The sequence below is a fragment of the Etheostoma spectabile genome, chromosome 19, assembly GCF_008692095.1.
Source record: "Etheostoma spectabile isolate EspeVRDwgs_2016 chromosome 19, UIUC_Espe_1.0, whole genome shotgun sequence".
NCBI classification, from domain to species: Eukaryota; Metazoa; Chordata; class Actinopteri; order Perciformes; family Percidae; genus Etheostoma; species Etheostoma spectabile.
This window is the reverse complement of record NC_045751.1, coordinates 18,574,214-18,593,753: the sequence shown is the minus strand read 5'-3', so window position 1 is coordinate 18,593,753 and position 19,540 is coordinate 18,574,214. Positions and strand designations below refer to the sequence as shown.

The window sequence follows — 19,540 nt, the reverse complement described above, 5'->3', positions numbered from 1 at the left end:
TCCCTGACACAAGGAAAATATCAATGATATTTTTAGTTTTAGCTTATATCTGGCCCCTGGCAGCAGATTTTTCGTGCACTTTTCCAACAGTGTACACTCACTCAGTTCTGTCCCTGACAGAATGAAAATATCAAAGCTATTTTTACTTTTAGCTTTTATCTGGCCCCTGGCAGCAGATATTTTTACTTTTAGCTTTTATCTGGCCCCTGGCAGCAGATATTTTTACATTTTTACTTAGTATGTTGAATGAACTGACAAAAAGGTCAAAGTATAGTATATCTTATGAAGTCTTCTTTCTTAAAAAAATTGGTCTCACAAAACCACAAGATTTAAACTCACAACCTACTGTCTTCCAGTTATTCTTTCATCATGTTGGGCTACCCGACCTGTGACAAAGGTATATGTTTAAATCGTATTTTTCTATTGCACTTAGTTTATTGGACCCTATAAGACCCAAACACACAACCTTCCATACTTTAATCATGCTCTTGTCATCCTGACCTGAACTGACCAATAGAACTTTATCATTTCCACTCAGCCCATCATAACTCAAAACTCACTGCAACACAAAAAAGGCAAAGTACTGTATCTTTCCAGGAAGGAAAACTACCTCAAGACTACTCTTCTCTTTGTCTATTTGAAGTTTTATTTCCTGGAAAGCAGGTCTCAAAATGGATTATACCCCATTCATACTCTTATCACCCTGCCTTATCTGACCTGATAAAGAACTGGTAGCAAAAGAATTGTATCATGCATAGTATAGTATGTTGAAAAAGGTCATAGTACAGTATATTGACAAAGTCATCAAAGTCATAGTATAGCATGTAAAAGACATTTATAAAAACGTCCTAGTGTATTATGTCAAAAACATTCATAAAAAGGTCAGAGTTTAGTATGTTGACAAAACTCAACAAAAAGTCATAATACAGTTTGTCAATTAAGTCAGAAAAAAATCTTGGTGTAGTATGTCGAAAAAGGCAACAAAACGTTATGGAATAGTGCGTAAAAAGAAAAAAAGTCATAGTGTACACAAAAATGTCAATATAAAGTCATAGTGTAGTATGTCAAAAAAAGTAAAAAGAGTTATTATTTAGAAAAAAGCCATGGTATAGCATGTTGAAAAAAGACCTAAAAATGTCATATTATAGTATGTCAAATAAGTAAAAACAGTTTCATGGTATAGTATTTCATGAAAATTGATAAAAAAGTCACCGTATAGTATGTCAAAATTGTTATAGCATAGTGAAAAAAGTCATAGTTTAGCATATATGATCACTTTTTTTTAGATAATTGTTCTGAATTTATTTGACAGGACAGCTTAGACTTAAAGTGGAGAGGGAGGTGGAATGATAAGCAGCAAAGGGCGACAGTTTGGAATTGAACATGAACTACCCAGGATCCCCACAATGACTTTTATTCATAACTTTGTTCTTCTACATTTTAAACTATGATTTTTTTCCTTGACATGCTGTACTATGACTTTTTCATGACTGTTTTTTAACATACTAAACTATGACTTTTTTTTACATACTATAGCTTACTAGGACTTCTTACAAAGTCAAAAATTATTTTGTTAAAAAAGTCATAAAAAATAATAGTTTAGTATGTTAAAAAGCCCTGGTAAAGTATGTTTGTAGGTAGGAACAGCACATTTTTTAGAATTCCAGACTGCAACACATACGATTTAAACACATAACTTTCAGTCTTTAAATCTTTCTCCCATAACTCTGAGCTATCTGACCTGACACATAAGTTCACGCTTTTTCTTTTTCTTCATATTTTCTTTTTTAATTCCTTCAACGTATTGTATTTTTAATTGCAGGTAAACTCAGTTCTTCAAGTACCAGTGAAGAAATTGACTGGCAACACCGCCCTCTTATGTTTAAATGAGTGTATTGCCTTTAAAAACCCTGTTGTGGAATTGTGGGAAACAAAAGAGACGTTGGCCTAGTGTACAAAAACAAGGTGGAAGCAAATAGTGAAACACAATGGAATACAAATAGAGTGGGGCTGCACTTGGTATGTACTTAAAATCTTTTCCAGCCTAAATATATTCACAAACATTTTCACCAGTTGTTCTCTCTTCAAATCTAATTTAAATGACATTGAGATTAAGGCAAAAGCCCTTGCACAACATCTAACTTATTTCATAACTTCAATCCCATATGAGCAAAATACAAGTTTTACTATTGTGTCGATATGAAGACCCATGCATTGACTAGATACATTGTTGTACAATATGCTACAACAAAATCTTTCAGAAATGTCTCATTCAAACAGCCGACACATGAAATATTTGAATTAACATGGTGTGGCATGGCATGGACGTGGTGTGGTGTGGCCTAATTTTTTCTCTGGGCTCGTTAATGACATTTTTGTGACTCATGACATGGATTTGTTTCCTGTTATTGCGCGACTTGTGTTAATGTGTGTTAATGTGTTTTAGAGTAGAGTGTGTAAGGTAAAACAGTAATAATAGTCTAAATGTACCATGCCTGTACAAGCCAGCTTCAAAATATCCAAACTATCGCTTTAACAATAAGAGGCAAAGCATGTTGGATGTTGTCCCTTATACTTGGATTTTATTTCATTTCTACTAGAGATATGTCCATCACAACACAAATGTATCCAATAGAAGCAGAGTGTATACACTTTCAGTTGTGATTGAGTATTACACATACTTATCTAACTTATAATGTTGGTACATGTCAGTGAACAAAATCCGGAATCAACATGATCGCCAACACTAATCCAGTCAGGTGTCTTTAAACATGTTCCAAACACTGTTCCAAGCCACAGAGACAGTCTGACTGTGAACTATTAACACATTGTCAACACAAGTATTCTTTTATCTTTACAGTAACTGTACTAGTTATATGTGAATATAAGGAGAAAGGATCTCAATTAGCAGATATTATTTGGCAAAAAAACCTCAAAAGCAAAAAAAATTGGCATTTACCCTGTATTGTACACATCTTTTCTCACTTCACCTGTATTTGTAAAAGATTACACACAAACACACGCACGCACGCACGCACGCACGCACGCACAAAAAAGAGAGTAATAAATTGTAGAATTGCTACACCAATGACTGCCACTAAACAAACGCAATGCAAAGAGTCCTATGCTGTACAGTAGCCATCCTCACAGTGCACTACATTTGTGAAATGATTCTATTCTAAAACAAGCTGAAGAAGCTCTCTGGTTCCTCTCCGTCCTCTTCCTCCAGCTGGGCGTGTTTACACATAGCTGGAATGAGGAGCTGTTGAGGGTCCGTCAGGCCGATGACATTGTTGAAGAAGCTGTAGGTGGGAAACAGGAAGAACACACAATGACATCATCCAGACAACAGCAATGGCTGCAATTTACATCCTGGAACACAGAGGCTGAATGTCTACAGATCCTACTGGGCAACACTGGGCAACTCACACAAACAATCCAGATTGATAAATATCACTACACTCTTCAATCATATCAACTTTTAACATAACTGCTGTACATATTGTCTGTGACTGTTTGTAATTGGCTGTATGTGTATTTTTTACTCTATATGGCTCCTTTTTGTTACACACTATATTCACATTAAAATGAATAAACAAAGCAAAATAGCACCACAGGTAAGAGGAAAAATATATACTTTTGATTTAGGGCTGAACCTTCGCTTTAACTTACACCTTTGATCATGGCTCAGAAGGCATGTGGTCAGTACCAATGTCATTGTGTGAGTAACGATGCTCCAAACAAAAATTCCTTGTATGTGTCCTCATACCTGGCAAATAAAGCTGATTCTGATTCTGAGTAGTTCACAAAATATCAAAATAATTTCAAAATATATTTCCTGTAAGGTCGATCAATTCTTTTCGGATTCCATTTTATGTATTTATTTTGAACAAGCTTCTGGTGAGAAATGTTACACTTTGTCATCATGTGCACACACTGACCTGGTCACCACCCATCCAGTTCTGTTGCTGTGAAACACAGTGCTGACAGGGACACATCCAAACTCTGTGACAGTGCTCATGTAGTTTGCTGCAGAAGCAGAAGTGGATCACATGAGAGCTGAAGCAGCACAACCAGACGAGCAGCTTCAGCTTCAACACAATGACAGACTGTCATGTGCTACAGTATTTTCTGTAGTGTAGCTTCCTTGTACTGTACCTGGTTCTTTCTTCATGTGTAGCTCTCCCAACCAGGTGTTTACCAGGACTCCTTCCCCCGGTCCAGAGGAGCTGCCTAACACCACCTGTGCCAGCAGGGTCGAGTTCCTCGGGATGGCCAGCGGGTGGAAGTCTACACACAGTCTCTTCTTGCAACATGTGTGGTTCCTGTAGTTTATCTTATACATGACACGCTGTAAGACCAAATGGTATTATATTTACCATATATATTTATGTTGAACATGGCATCTACAAATGTCAATATCTTTGCTATGTTGTCATTACCTGTCTGTAGAGTAGAAGTACATCATGGTGGAAGGTCTTTTTGCCATAATGTCCAATCTCTCTGATGCGGATGCGCTCCCCCAGTGCGTCGTAGCTGTACTTGGCAAAGGCCATCAGCTTCTTACTCGGAGAGGACTTGGAAGATGATAAAAAAAAAATCTTATTACAGCGAGCATTGCTGTGGCTATGACCACATTAGTTTATACTATTTAAGGTAGTTTGGTGAGTTAAATATTTGTAATAGGAGGGAATGCAAGGGAATAGGGTAAAACATTTGTACTAACAGATATCATCATGATACATGGAACACAGTTGATTACTTACATTAGGACAATCATTTTTGTATTACAAGTTTTCTAAACTTTGGATGTTTATATGGGCAAATTAGGCATTTTCAAATGCTAACTTTAAGTCAATTTAGGAGAAATCTGCAGTTACAAATAGACAAAGTGTATTTAAATAGAAACAATTTAGATGCTGCAATCTGGATGCTTTTTCTCAAATAGTCTAAAAGAAGACATGTTATGGAAAAAAATACCCCCAAAATATTTGCCTGTGGTGTCTCCCTGTTTTGTCAGGAAGTTGAGTTTACACAGTTGTTTAAGGAAGTAAAAACTTACCACAGAGAGTTGTCCTGTCAGAAGTGCTGGGGATCCTGTTAAAATCAAAACAGTGTTTATAAATTGAGCATTTACATCACAACTGTACTAAACTCACAACGTAGTCATGTATTTACTTAAGTAATAAGTGTCAAAGCAAAAACAGACCAGCATGGTCAGTATTTATTTATCTGTCATTATTCAGTTCACAACTAGATAAACAAATAAAGTCAGTGTGTACAGTACTTACTGCATGGTCGTGGTTCCTGAGCCAGGCAGCCCACTGCCAGGCACACAAACAGGATCAGGGCTCTCATGTGGTCAGATGTGCTGTACGGTAGATACGCGTTCCTCTGCACACAGATGCAAATGCTGTGTGCTGCTGCTGCTTTCGTGCGCTCACTCCCTTATGTACAAGCTGGTCAAGGCTCCCAGTCTGCATCCACTGCCAGGTTTTCTTTCAGTTCTCAGCGTGTACACCCAACCTGTCAGTATAAAACAGAAAACATTAGGAACAACAAAGGAGTGTCACTGTGACTCAGCTAGTTTGAGATGTCATGCCATCTCCTTTCTCTCTTACAGTCCTTGCTATCTCTTTTTCAGTTGTAAATTTAGGTAAAAATAATAAAATTGACTTCCAGGAAAGGGAAGAGAGAATTTGGGTTCAAGAATTAAAAATTAACTTCTCTCATCACAAAAAAAGCTTTTTAACCACATGCAATGTATTAAAGTATCAACTTTAACAAGTTTTCTACAAATTCAGAACGCTTTCTTAAATCCTAAAGTCATGGTAATTCATTTTCCTGTTTTCACTGGGCACCTGGGAAATTGATAGTATGTAAGATGAAGATTCTTCCTATCATGCATCCTTTTTGCCCTACTAGTACAAAGTTGTTTATACAGTACATGTTGCCATTTATTACACACAGAGACAAGGTAAAGGGTATGCATTGGTTTATTGTTCTTATGTATTTATTGACAAAAATTACACATGGTCACACATCAGCATATTGATAGAAAGAGGGAGTTTTTTGGACCCATTGTCACTCTAAAAACAATCATAAATGAAGCTTTCTGTTGGGTAAAGAAATACTCTATGTGAAAAATAACCCCAAAAAAATAAAAGAAATTCAATATGGCAAATTCTGCAAAAATTAATCTGAGATGCTCGTCTCAAGATGCTTGGAAAAACACATTATTAGCAAGAGTAGGTGTGATGTATACCACCTAACAAAGCAGTGATTTAGTAGCGCCACTTGTTTAATGGCAAATTAATTTGTAAAGGAATGCTGTGCTGAAGGACTCAATGCTGTTTGAGGAACAAGCTAAAAAAGTCGACAGGCTCCTCCTCGCTGTCAGCATTCAGCTCTGCGTCCAGGCAGAAGTCTGGAGGGTTGAGCAGCCCGGGGTCGTCTATCCCAATGATGTTGTTGAAGAAGCTAGTGGACAGAAAGAGAGTGGCGTAACGATCACTTGTCCAGTTGCAAATATATTTTAGGTTTTTAAAAGTCAGTGTCTAGCCTGTCACCACCACACTGTCCCTTCTGCCCTACAGCACAGAGGTCTTCAACACTTTGAGACCAAAGACCCCTTAGCTGAAAGAGACGCAGCAGGGGACCCCTACTCCATATTGTTTAGAATTTAGTGGCATATTAAACTGGACCAGATAGATGAAAATGGATGTATAGATATTCATTATTTGTAAATCATGTTTTGATGATAAACATATATTTGGAAGTCACAGATAATCCTTAGGGTTAGTTGGATGTGTGGGTGGGTATACCTTATAATAAATCTATCATCATAACATGTCTATCATCCATTAAAATGACATGCTTTTTTTGTTTTCATGACTATCTTTGCTAATAATATGTCATAATTATGTCGATGTACTGCATATTTTCAGACACAGAAGCAAAATAAACTTTTCCAAAAATAATTTGCTCCCCCTTGCAGTAACTCTGAGGACCCCTTAGGGGCCCTGTTGAAGATCTCTGCTATAGCGTGTTGACGTGAATGTGAACTAACCTCGTCACCATCCATCCATACTGCTTAGTCTGGTACGCACTGCTCACAGGGATGCAACCAAATTCAGTGACTGTGCTCATGAACATTCCTGTAAGGTCAGAGAAGAACATGGGCATATTAATGTACTGGGTTGGATGAATAGACAGTTAAGGCAGTTGTAACCGTCCTATGTTCTCTGACCTGATTTGTCTGGCAGGTCTCCCGTCCAACTATTGACCAGGAGTCCTTGTCCAGGTCCAGACGAGCTGCCCAGAACAACCTGGCCCAGCAGAGAGGCATCTTTTGGGATTCCCATTGGCTGGAAGTCTACCTTCAGAGGCTTTTTCTGGCATGTACGGTTTACGTCATTGATCTCATACATGGTAGCCTAAGGGATCAAAGGTGGGGCAAAGGTATGACTTGATCATTTTGATTAATTTGTAGTTTTATATACAGCATAAATGTTTTTTTCTTTCTTTTCCATATATACTGTATATGCAGTATAACAATTTGCTGTGTTTAGTTAAAATAATACAAATAGTAACTTAATCAATTTTAGTCTTGAAATTTAAACTGAAGTTGGAAAAACAATGAGTGGCGTTACTGTTCTACAATTATTTTGTATTATTGTTATTGTTATTATAAATAGATAATTATATAATAATACATACTACATAACAATGCATCTAACATCTGCAGTTGTCCTGTTACATGAATATTTAAGCAGGCAAATCGGTGCATACACATGGTCAATATTTTGGTTTAAATATTTTGACCCAGACAGATAAATGTGATTATTGTGAACTTTATGAACATTAACGATTATGGTTTTATTGATGTGATAACCAAAGACCGCATAAAATGTTAACTCCCATAATAATTTAAGATTCGCTGCACCTCTTGACAGCAACTTGACAAAGGACAGTGTTGCTCCATTGTGTTGATTGAGAAGTTAAGGCGTATGAACAATAACATATTCAAAATCTGAATTTTTACTTCACACATACTGTGGATTTTTGTGATTTTTCTTTTACTTTTGACCTCTGATCAGGAGCGACTGCACTCCAAAACAAATATTTGGGCTGTTCATTACGTCACTGCTTCGGTCACCTCTTTGTAGAGCAGAAGAGCGTCAAAGTTGAATGACTTATTCTCGTAAGCGCCCAGCTCCATGATCCGGATCCGTTGTCCCATCGCATCGTACAGGTATTTGGCATAAGTCCACAGCTTTTCATTCTGTGTGGACTGGAGAAATATCACGTGTGAGTTTACATGTCCCTCTTTCACATACGTGTGCTGAGTGATTATGCTCAGGTCAGGCTTTATGATGCTCATATAACACACTCAGAAACAATAAACACTCACCACAGTGAGGGCTCCGCTCAGGAGAGGAGGACTTGCTGTGTTATGGAGAAAGATTTGTGAAATTATAAAACTGCATTATTTTTAAAAAGCACACATTTGACACATGCACAAATAAGCTTTATCACCTTATACTATACAATACAAATATTGAGAAAGCATAAAATGGCATTAGAAATGAGAAATCCTTTCCAACAATCACAATTCCGTTTCTCTTTCTGTGATTTTACTTACAGCATGGGTGAGGCTTCTGAGCCAGGCAGCCTGCCAGAAAGCACAGTAACAATATCAAGAGTCTCATACTTTTAGATTCCAAGCTCCCTTCTAAAACAGCCACAAACACTCTGGTGCTCGAGAGAGGATTCACTTCCTTATATAAACGAACACTGGGGCTCCAGGAGAAAGTCCAACTTCCGGGGTTTATTGTTAACCCTATTTTTCTCAACAAAAAAAAAAAGTCATACTGTACATGTGAGTGAAAAGCTGCTGCAATCAGTTTCACTTAAAGATAAAAGAACATAAGACCCCTATTCTACTTTATGTTACTATAGGCTGGTTAAGGTTTTTCATGGAGGAGACAATTGTACAGAAGACTGTGTGTATAACTGTGTGTATAACTGGTAAATACCGAAAATACACAAGACGGCGAAAAAAAAACAATTCTCAGTGAAGTACATTCAGAACATTTACTTTTTGATTGCATGCATGTCGACAGTGAGGTTTATGCACAGTGGGTCAGGGGTAAAGAATGTTGTTTGTGAACCCAACAAACCTAAAAGTGGATTTTGTCACATGTGCTCTGTGAATGACATCACTGTCATATGATGTGAAGATGTGTGACTGCTGTAATCAGAGCACCTGCTCCATTGCCTTATTGGTTTACGCCATTGAGGGAGTGCAGTCATTATTCAACAAAATCAAAACTTCATACATTCACTATGTTGTTTCCCTTTTATATTTACACTTGCTTCTGAGAGTAAAAGTCAAGGTCATAAACTCTTGGCAACTTGCATCATGCAGTATTTACTGGATGTACTGTGTAACATACAGTACTTCATTCTTGTCAACACTGGCTACATGAAACTCTGTGTGTAATCTTATGCTGAGTCATACACCAGTGTGTAACAATAGATTTGAAGGGAAAAAAACAGAAGAACAGTAATTTGTTATCATAATTAGATATTTTGAATAAATGTTTGTCCATGACAAAGTTTAACAGGATTGACTGACCTTAACCGGATACAGCGGTCACCTGAATGGCTTAACTACATCCAGTACATTTAAAAAGTTATTTAAACATGTCTACAAGGTTATCTTCTACCTATAAAAGATTTTTGAAACAAAACCAAACACCTAACCCGAGGGTGTTACTAGGGCCATTGAAAAATCTACAAACCTTTCATTAAAGACAAGCTTCTCACTCAACCTGATCTTTCATGTAGAGTTATGAGACATGATGGATTATAAATACATTTTCAAAGCAAAACCCCCAATTATTTCTTTCATTATTTATTGTAGTGGAAACTAAACTGAACAAAAATGTAACTTGCCATTATGTGGCTGTAAATCTAAAAATGTTATTTGCCTAAGATTCTGTGGATAAAATATATATATATTATTTTTTACTTACTCAACTTTTTCAGGTACCTGACAAATCGGAAAAGTGAGTCTGAGGGTTAACCCTCTGGAGAAATAATGGCCAGATATGCCTATAATTTGAATGACATCCAAGTTTATTTTTATACATTTAGCACCCTAAAATAGAATGTATTTAAACTATATGCATACATTGTTTATTTAATATAATTAGAATGAAAGACACAGTACAGTGATTGTAACTGGGGTAACTTCAGCTAAATGTATGTAGTCCTTGAGTTTCAGAAACTTTCATCAATGCCTTGTTACTCATATGTAGTACTTTTTTCACTTATTTCGGAATTCAAACTCTCATCCATATCCACTCCACATCGAGAACTCCTCAACGTTTCTGAGGCCGAACATTTGACTGTGTGACCACAGGAGGTAGCTTGAGCAGCTGGCAGATGCCATTGCACTCTGGTCCGTGTTGCTCCTCCAGGAAGTACCTGAGGCCTCGGGTAGCAAAGTTGGAGGGGCCTTTGGGGGTCCTGGTGGAGTGAATCTGGGGGTCGGTGAGGTAGATCAGCCCTTTGCCATTGGCTGTCACCCACCCTGAGAAAAAAAGGAAGGAGTAGTTCACAACTAAAAACATACATACATAATATATATATAATATAGTATAGATATATATATATATATAATTGCAATTAATTAAATTTGAATTGTGATTACACTTTTGTCCCCAAATGATCACCGAAAGAGTAAAAAAACACACATCAAGTTATTTTGTCGTTTTCTGATGAGAAAAAATAATTTCAGCCAAAGACACTGTCACACACACACACACCACACACACACACACACAACCACACACACACACACACACACACACACACACACACCAACCCCCCCACACACACACACACACAAACCACCACACACCACACACACACACACACACACACACACACACCCACACACACACACACACACACACACACACACACACACACACACACACACACACACACACACACTTGCAAGTCTACAACACTTCTTGCACTAGGAGAGCAGGTAGGTGAAGTGTCCGAAGGCGAGGCCATATTCTGTAGCCTGGAAAGTCTTGTCCTTCTTTCCAGTGTTGTTGGTCAGTTTGACAAAGTCCCCAAGCATGTAGGGCTCCACTGTTACACAGCCGACAATCTCATTTCCATTCAGAATCTATTCACAAGCACAGAAAACAAGAGGGAAATCAGCAAATATGCAAAGCCTGTCTTTGTGCACCACTCATTAACATGGCTGAGTAATATACATTTCTCCAATGGCTTTATTATGTCTATACAAGTAAATTTAAAGACTTCTGTCACTACTCAAAAAGACTCATCAGAGCAAGTGTTGTTGTTTACATGGTGTTTAATTTAAAATGAGATCAAATTGATCAATGTAATCCAGAATATAAAGTCTTTTTGTGGGCCTGTTCATCCAGGGAAGTGTCCAGATACAATTAGGAGAATACTCAGCACTAAGATATTTGTACCTTAATCTCCCATTTTTCCTCTTTAAAAAGCTCACAATACATTACAGATGACTAACTCAAAAAATATTGGCTCCACTACAGTCATGAGATTAGGTTTCTAGCTGTAAACTGACAACTGGAGGGTGTATTGGGGTATTACATTCAAATTTAAAACAACCATGCTCCGAGGCTGCTTCCGGCTATCCTGCACTCACTACACTGTTTCTGACGTTGTGTAGTTGTGTAGAGGGTCCTATTAAAGTGGCATTTATGAAGGAAATCCTTTTATTTTAATGCAATATCTGATACATGCACTTTCCTTTCGATATGAGCTGGCCTCACCAGTAGTGCTTCCGAGGGAATGAAGAAGATCTGAGCCATGACTTCCTTGTCATAAAGACTCTTGTTGAATTCCGTCACATAGTACTGGGCTGTCATCTGTCTCTCCACATCTTTCAGGTGAAACTGGATCTCCTTTGGCTTTAAGTAATCTTTTCCAACATAACTAAGGCAAACCAGACACAGACAACATGAGATTTAAAGTAATTTTGCACATGTTGTGCCTCGACTGCGCGGCTGCATACCTGCTTAACCTCTCCTCTTGGTGTAAAAACTGCACCCATAATGCCGCTCTCTGCTTGCCCTGCATCCCCATCGGCTCCCCGATGTAAGCACACGTCTCCCTGGCTGTCCACAGTCCTGCGGCCTTGGAGAACTTCAAATGAAGAGCACCTAATTGGGATGACATTTACAGATGAATGCAATATTTCAGTCAGATCGACAATTGTGGAAGAAGTAATCAGATCAAATAACGTTACTTCTGTAAAGTACTAATACAAGTACTAATACCACTCTGTAAAATTACTGTGTTACACGTAAAAGCCCTACATTATGTCCTACAAGTATCACCATGAAAATGTGTGAAAAAAATGAAGTAGTTAAAGCAGAATTGTTTAATCACCACTCAAGGTTTCTGCCTAAAAGGAAGTTTTCCCCCGCCACCAAATGCTTGCTCGTGGGAAATTGTTGGGTCTTTGTAAATGATAGATTGTGGTCTAGACCTACACAATCTTTAAGGTGTCTTGAGATAACTCCTGTTATGATTTGATACTATAAATAAAATTGAATTGAATTTGATCGGCTAATCATTTCAGGTGTTAGGGTAGGCATGCATATTATTGGGTAGTTTAATTAATAATATAACATATTTTATAAACTATGTATGTGTTTTGTGTGCAAAGTCCTTTTTTATAAAGTAACTTAAGCTGTCAGATTCATGTAGTGGAGTTAAAAGACAGAACAAATTCTCTCTGAAATGTAGCGGAGTAAAAGTAGAAAGAAAGACAAGTAAAGTACAGTACCTCACAATTGTAATTAAGTACGGTACTTGGCTAAATGTACTGTACTTAGTTACATTCCACCACTGCAGACTGACATCCCCCCCCCCAGAGCCTCACTGCTAGCATGGCTAAAAGCATGAACTAGATGATATGGACACGTTTCAATTCAAACTTACTGTGCGTAGTTCTGTGCGTCTTGAGTTTGAATTGTGTCTGGTCACTGTGAAGTCTCTTCAGCAGACATTCATGGCAAACTCCAGCCAGTAGTGCTTGGAAATCCTGCTGTGACAACAAATACTGACTCTCGGGGACAACACTAGTTACAGCGCTGTGTTTAAGACAGCTGTAGCACAAGGGGTTCTTTATCTGAGGGACATTCACTTTTTCTGAAGAAGTAACATCACTGTGTTGGGGTCCACTCTGATGCTCCCCCAGCATCTCAAATGAACTCTCTGTGGAGGTTTCAGTGGAAGCACACTGCTCAGGTAGCTTTGGGTGTGGGGTTGCTAAAGTAGCAGGTTTTACGGGTATTGAGTCAACTTCAGTGTCAATATTTGGGTCAACATTGAGGCTATTCAGAGGTCTGAATTCCCATCCAGATGTGTGTTTTTTGTGTGTGGGATCATGAGCAGAATTATTGCTTTCAGAATCCAGCGTTTCCAAGAGGAAGAAACTTCCATCAGACTCTGCTGACTTGCTGCCTTGAACGCTTCCTGCTTCAAGGCTGCTTGGCTGAGATTTTCTTTTTGTGGGGGAGTTCAGGTCAGCTGAAAGTTTCTCCCACGACGACTGGGAACTGAAACTGTCACTGAGCGATGTTCTGAGAGCTAGCTGGGATAAGGATTGTGCTGCACCCTCAGCTGCTGACGTTTTCTGTGCCACACCAACGTCAGTCATCCAATCCTCCTCAGTGTCCAGTGTCTCTATTCCCGCTTGAATCACTTCAAACATCTCCAAATCAGGATTGGAGGAGGTAGTGGCAGGTATTGCAGAACTAAAGACTGTTTGGAAACCAACACCAGAGTTAAGACCATGTAAGCCTTGCTTCTTGTTTCCATCGGCGGATTGTAGCGCGCTGTCTGACCTGTCATTAACCTCAGTGGTCAGGCAGCTCTGATTACGTGCTTTTGCTTCACGTTCAACACCAATACTTCCCGTGAAGCCACTGCTGCTGGGCCTAGGAGACCCAGAACTACTCAAGGAGAAATTCTGCCATGAAGAGCCAAGGTTATCTGTGCTGCCTAGAGTGGTACACAGGTCAGACTTTTGAGGTGGGTGCACAGCAGGGGAACTTGAACCTCGCTGTTGTGGATCCTCTTCTTTGGGTGCCATTTTATGGGCTCCGGTGCTGCACTCTGTGTTGAGTGTACCAATGGTTGTCCCCAGAGCAGTTATACATAACCTCGCCTCACCTGTGTCGTCTTTGGTCCCTTTACAGTTTGTATTGGTTGTCTCACACAGTGACGCATGATACTTTTGGAATCTCTTCATAACCTTGGCGAAACCTTCAAGAGTGAAATTTACTGATGTGTCCTTGATGTTGCGGTAGCTGTCTGGGATGAAAGACCCTTTGTCTGAATTAAGGAAAGGCTCCACTCTCAACAGAAGCTTGACTTGTCCGACCAGATGCATGATTTCAGCACAGAGGCCGTCTTTGTCTTGGGTATCTGCATTGCAGTAATCGTAAAACTTCGCTAAAGCTTTTTGGCAAGCTTGAGTTGCCTTCGCCACAACCTCCTGAGGTGTGCCGAGCCATTTGTGAGCAACAGTGAGAGAATAGGCAGCCTTGAGGAAGGTGTGAAGCTCCTGCTGGCTGGTGACCAGCTCGCCCTCTGCTTTAGTGAGAAGGCCGATTGCAAACGCCTCTCTCGCCTGCAGGAGGAAAGACTGCCTTTCAGAGGCAGGGCACTCCACTGAGAAACTGTACGATAACAAGCAGGTCCCTTGGGTTGCCTGAAGAAAAAAAAGAAGTCAGAGAGAAGCAGAAGGATAATTAAAACAGCAATAAGTAAGATTTATTCCTCTTCAGAAGTGTCAGATTTGAAAAACACACTGATTTATGGTTGTGTCTGGATGGTAACTCAAGATTGACGAAAGTATTGCAAGATGGTTGTTAGGCATTGACCACAAATGGGTAAAGTCCCCCTTCATTTAAAAAAATGAATGTTCCTATGTTTATGTTCCCTTAAATTTCAGACCTAACATGACTTGTATCTGTGCACAGTTTGTCACTAGAAACTAGAGGTTTTCATATTCCTCTCCTGAAGGAGGAGATGTATATGCACTTCTCTGAAATCTGAGATTCAAACAAATCCCGGGCAAGCGTGATTAGGTACGTCAGTAATGTGCAAACCAATTGTCGTCTAAAATGGAAAACACTATTGGTTGGGGCAACGACTTCGACACAACCCAGCAAAGAAACCTGGAACCTCCAGTGCAGAGCGGACTGTTAGTAAAGAGATGGAAAACCCACCGTCATCGTAGCTGTCGGCCATTGCCAGTAACAAGCTAGCAAGCTAACAAACATAAACAAATAAAAGACGCTAACTACACTTAACATTACTGATTTTAGTGCACAGACTTCTCATCAGTCGGATTGACACTGGGATCAGACAGTAGTTGCAGATCATGAGTCCAGATCTAGATTTTTTACTTTTTATGTGGGAAAACCATGTTAAATTAAATATTAATCATAAGAGTATGTTTACATACACTTACAAAATATTTCTGGAGAAGGACTTTAAGGTAAGGATAGGTAGTCGGCAGTATAATCTAAGGTTGCCATCTAAACACCACCATGATTTATGTCAACAGTGAATCAATGGAACAACTCACCACATTGGTCAACACATAGAGTGAAGTGTACTGGCTGTAAACTACCGCCATCTTAGCTGCCTGAGCTGCTGAAAGAAGACGATGACTCCTGTCCCCAAGTAAAGACTGCTCCAAACAATCAGACACAAGACATTAGACAAGAAAATATACAAAGCCAATAGAAAAAAATACACATATCAGTTGGAGTTACCAAATCAATATCTGGATTAGTCCTAAAAGCGTGGAAGTCCTCTTCGTTCATAGAGACCAATATGTTGGCCAGTATGCCAAGAGAGGTTCCAATGCCCTACAACATACACAGACATGTAGCGCAGTGGTTTATAACAGTGTGTAAACTGGGTTGTGCATGTTTGCAAGCTCACAATATGGTCACTGTGATGACAATATTGTGGTTGTGGATTGAACCTTTTTATCAGGTTGAGGAAGTGTGTAGTAGCCAACCAGAGAGGCCCAGATTAGCTGTGCAGCCTCTAGCCACAGGCCTGCAACAGAGCACAAAACAGCCATAATATCTATGTGATATCAGCGGAGGAAGCTATTTTCTTTCTTTCTTTCTTTCTTTCTTTCTTTCTTTCTTTCTTTCTTTCTTTCAGGAAAAAGATCTTACCTAGCTTCTGCAAAATCATTCCACGTACTTGAACACTAACAGCCTGCACAAGAACCCTGTCACTCTCAGAGCGGTACACCCAACAACCTGCATGGGAAAACAATAGATTTGATTTTTTATTCAGCTTTTTAAAAAAACAACAGGATATATGTTTGTGATTTAAGGCAATTAGAATAACAATAGCACATACCTGTGGCCCCGCTATTGTTAATCAGACTGCTCAGTATGTATTCTGCTTTTTGTAGTTTGCCTGCCGGGATAAAGATTGTAATGTTTATCCAGCTCTGTATAACACAACAAAACATCAAAAATCTCTATAATGACAATGAGTAATGGCAACAAAGCCTTCTCACATATCCATGTTATGAGTATGCATCAACTAAAGAATGCCATTGTGTTCAATATTAGATAAATGAAAAATACATACATAAATTGGCCTATGACATTCTGTATGTATATCCTGAAATAAACAAGGTAATAAATATATAAATAAATGTAAATATATAGAAATGAGTCAATATAAAATCAATATATACAGTGTCATCTCATATATTGATGACATCATTTGTATATTTATGTTTGACTTTTATTTGTTTCAGGGGACTTATTTCATAATGTCACATTTATTTATTTCCCTCTCTATTTATATCCACTTCTTATCTTATATGTATCTCAAAGGCAATTTATATTTGTTTATGCTTGTATTTAATATGGAATAAAATGGCATTCCATAATGAACCACTATTATGTTCCAAAACAGTGATTAGCATGAAGTGTTACTCATCCGTTCACATTTATCAAGTGCCAGTAGGTCCCCATAAAACTAAGAAAAGTAATAAAGTACACTAAATGCCACACAATACCAGAGTTAACGTAGACTCTGGCCTGTCGTATGACCAGCTGGGGGGCCACGGGGGTGTCAGGGTGGCGCCTGTGGAGCAGCTTGGTGATCTTGAGCAGCCGCCTGGACTCGTCCGTCCAGTAGAGGAAGCGGTCCACTAGGAAGACCACCGCCAGTGCCGTGCGTGCCTCCTGAGCAGCAATGGAAGCCTTCAGAACAGCCTGGCAGCAGGGCAAACCGATTCAGTGAATATTCATTTTCAGTAACAGCACATAGAAACATTCACTTAGCCGTGTCTGTGTTACCAATAGCGAAGAGAGGTGTTTGCTGATGAGGTCACTAAGGTTGGTCTTGTCTTTGGCATTGAGCGACTCTTTATACTGCCACTTCTCTGGCACAAAGGGCCACTTCATTTCCGTTGCCTCCTGTAGGAGAGAAGCCAGTTCTGCACACAGCGAGTCTACAGGAAACAAGTGGAATTTTGTCAATCCAATTAAAGTGTGTGGCAGTGCAAAAAATAAACTGGTCAAATAATAATAAATAAATAAATACAACGGACAACACCTGATTAAAACCTTTTTGCAAAAGGGAATTATTTTTTCTTAAAGGTCCAGTGTGTTATGTGTTTACAAACTTGTCCTTTTTCATGAATATTCTCCACCACTATCAATTCCAAGTATTACTATTGGCTTGAAAGTTTACATTTCCATTTGTATGTACTGGGATAGACTCTCCACAGTCATGCGCCATCTTGAAATACGTTAGCCGGTGAGGGACATATAGGACATACTGCTCCACCTTTTGCGCTTTCACTGTCCCATGATAAACTCACAAGTGCTGCTAATCTGTAATGGGTATCGTTGTTTCCCGGCCCCGGCAAGTTTGAAGAAGGAAACATGGACGACCACATGGATTAAAAATGCAACTTTCAGGAACAGGAATCTTCTTCGCCCAGAAAAAGAAAAAGGATATTAAAAAGACCAAGAGACCGGCTTTTTGAAGCATGAAGGCTACCGTAGCTGTGATACGTCCTTTGAACTGCGTGGCGCGAGAGAGTTGATTGCGATATCCAGTATGATCTAGATGGGAGAAATCCCCCACACAGTGGACCTATAAAGCTCCACTAGAAACGTTTTATTGCTTCTTTTCAACTTTTCTATCCTTCCTTTGGTACAGATGTGCTACACTGTATGTGGGCACTGGGAAGGCAGAGGGACTGTGTTGTACAGAGTTTAGACGCACAGCATGCCCAAGTGAAAAGCATTAGCAAAACAAGAGGAAATCCCCTCAAATTCATGGCAACTCCACGAATGATTAAGCAATCATTTGTGCAGAATGCCCTCATTATCAACACAGACCAATATAAGTGGATTTTATGTAAGCGTAATTCCACAAACAAATCTCCTTACCCAAATCCCAATCTGACTTCCTTCCAGACACAAATGAAAATTGAACAAATATCACCATCTTGTGTCTGACCTGTGCATCTCCAGTAGTTGTGGCTCTCTGCCTCCGTGGGCTGGGTAGACTGATGAGCTGCTGCCACTGCTCCGAGGCACTCGTCCAGTAAACCCCCCACTTCCTGGCTGTCCATTCCGGTCAACAGATGTTGTAGCTGTCGCCCTGGGATGAAAGGATGTCCACTGTTCTTGGCCTCTTCACCCCCTGGCCCGTTCCTGTATTAAAGCTGTGTTGGGGGGGGGGTTGCAATATTTGTTAAAGCCAAACTGTGTCAAACCATTCTGAAAGAAGTATGGTGGTGCTGCAGGGACGTCTTGGCCTAAAAATCCTATCCTACAGACTAAAGAAAAAAATCTCATTATATAGTGTGATTTTTGAGAGTACCCTATTAAAAATCAATGAAAATGAGAATAATGAAACAAAAATCATCATTGTGTCGTGAATCAAATTGCAGTAAGTCAAAATAATCACAAAATGATATATTTGTCATATTGTGCAGGTCTAATAAAAACCCATATCCAGTATGGATATGAGTAATGTCTTGTCATTGGACAGTAGCCTACACATGTGACGATGTGGCTGTATTCCCCTGAAACAATGTACCAGGTAATGAAAATCATTTTATGGTCCTTTAAGGGAGTTCCAATGTGTCTATTTAAACACCCTGAATACCCACACAGGTGTTTTTTAGTTTATGTGGCTGATTGCATGGACCTCTCTGAGGACTGTATGGGTGTGGTTAGACGAAGTGACTGGCATCTCCCGGAGTTCCCTGTTAGGGTTTTTGCACCTGTTATGGCAGCACAAATGACACCTTTATCAATCTTATTGGTATAAATAGTCTCTGACCATCAAACGTTCTGGCCCACCTTCAACCTAAGCCAAATCTAATCAACCAGAATAACTGAAACACCTGTGTGTGTGTGTGTGTGTGTGTGTGTGTGTGTGTGTG

General features: G+C 39.2%; 3 protein-coding genes across 4 annotated transcripts in view; all 3 read right to left on the bottom strand.

Moving 5' to 3' along the window:
* Positions 1–2,833: 2,833 nt before the first annotated feature.
* On the bottom strand, positions 2,834–5,551 carry LOC116707448 (ependymin). 2 transcript variants are annotated; one of them, XM_032544789.1, is made up of 6 exons: positions 5,292–5,551; positions 5,063–5,097; positions 4,443–4,577; positions 4,145–4,351; positions 3,942–4,034; positions 2,834–3,302 (listed from the first exon to the last, which is right to left on the bottom strand). In XM_032544789.1, exons 1-6 carry the CDS (start codon positions 5,356–5,358, stop codon positions 3,240–3,242), a joined length of 600 nt encoding a protein of 199 aa, XP_032400680.1. In that variant the 5' UTR covers positions 5,359–5,551; the 3' UTR covers positions 2,834–3,239. The 2 variants fall into 2 exon arrangements, with proteins under 2 accessions (XP_032400680.1, XP_032400678.1); XM_032544787.1 differs by having other exon boundaries at positions 3,942–4,029; positions 4,159–4,351.
* Positions 5,552–5,987: 436 nt separating this feature from the next.
* Positions 5,988–8,902, bottom strand: LOC116707447 (ependymin-2). Its single transcript, XM_032544786.1, has 6 exons — positions 8,645–8,902; positions 8,414–8,448; positions 8,159–8,293; positions 7,250–7,436; positions 7,070–7,157; positions 5,988–6,480 (listed from the first exon to the last, which is right to left on the bottom strand). Exons 1-6 carry the CDS (start codon positions 8,709–8,711, stop codon positions 6,345–6,347), a joined length of 648 nt encoding a protein of 215 aa, XP_032400677.1. The 5' UTR covers positions 8,712–8,902; the 3' UTR covers positions 5,988–6,344.
* Positions 8,903–11,050: 2,148 nt separating this feature from the next.
* Positions 11,051–19,540, bottom strand: part of alpk1 (alpha-kinase 1) — a 9,017-nt gene continuing 527 nt past the window's right edge. The window contains exons 2-13 of the mRNA XM_032544770.1: positions 18,607–18,814; positions 17,433–17,587; positions 17,150–17,348; positions 16,477–16,536; positions 16,287–16,373; positions 16,085–16,161; positions 15,870–15,965; positions 15,680–15,784; positions 13,021–14,797; positions 12,089–12,236; positions 11,847–12,009; positions 11,051–11,209 (exon numbers count right to left, since the gene is read on the bottom strand). Of these exons, the coding sequence (XP_032400661.1) occupies positions 11,051–11,209; positions 11,847–12,009; positions 12,089–12,236; positions 13,021–14,797; positions 15,680–15,784; positions 15,870–15,965; positions 16,085–16,161; positions 16,287–16,373; positions 16,477–16,536; positions 17,150–17,348; positions 17,433–17,587; positions 18,607–18,721 (3,141 nt within the window). The 5' untranslated portion in view covers positions 18,722–18,814. The remainder of the gene's footprint in view (positions 11,210–11,846; positions 12,010–12,088; positions 12,237–13,020; positions 14,798–15,679; positions 15,785–15,869; positions 15,966–16,084; positions 16,162–16,286; positions 16,374–16,476; positions 16,537–17,149; positions 17,349–17,432; positions 17,588–18,606; positions 18,815–19,540) is intronic.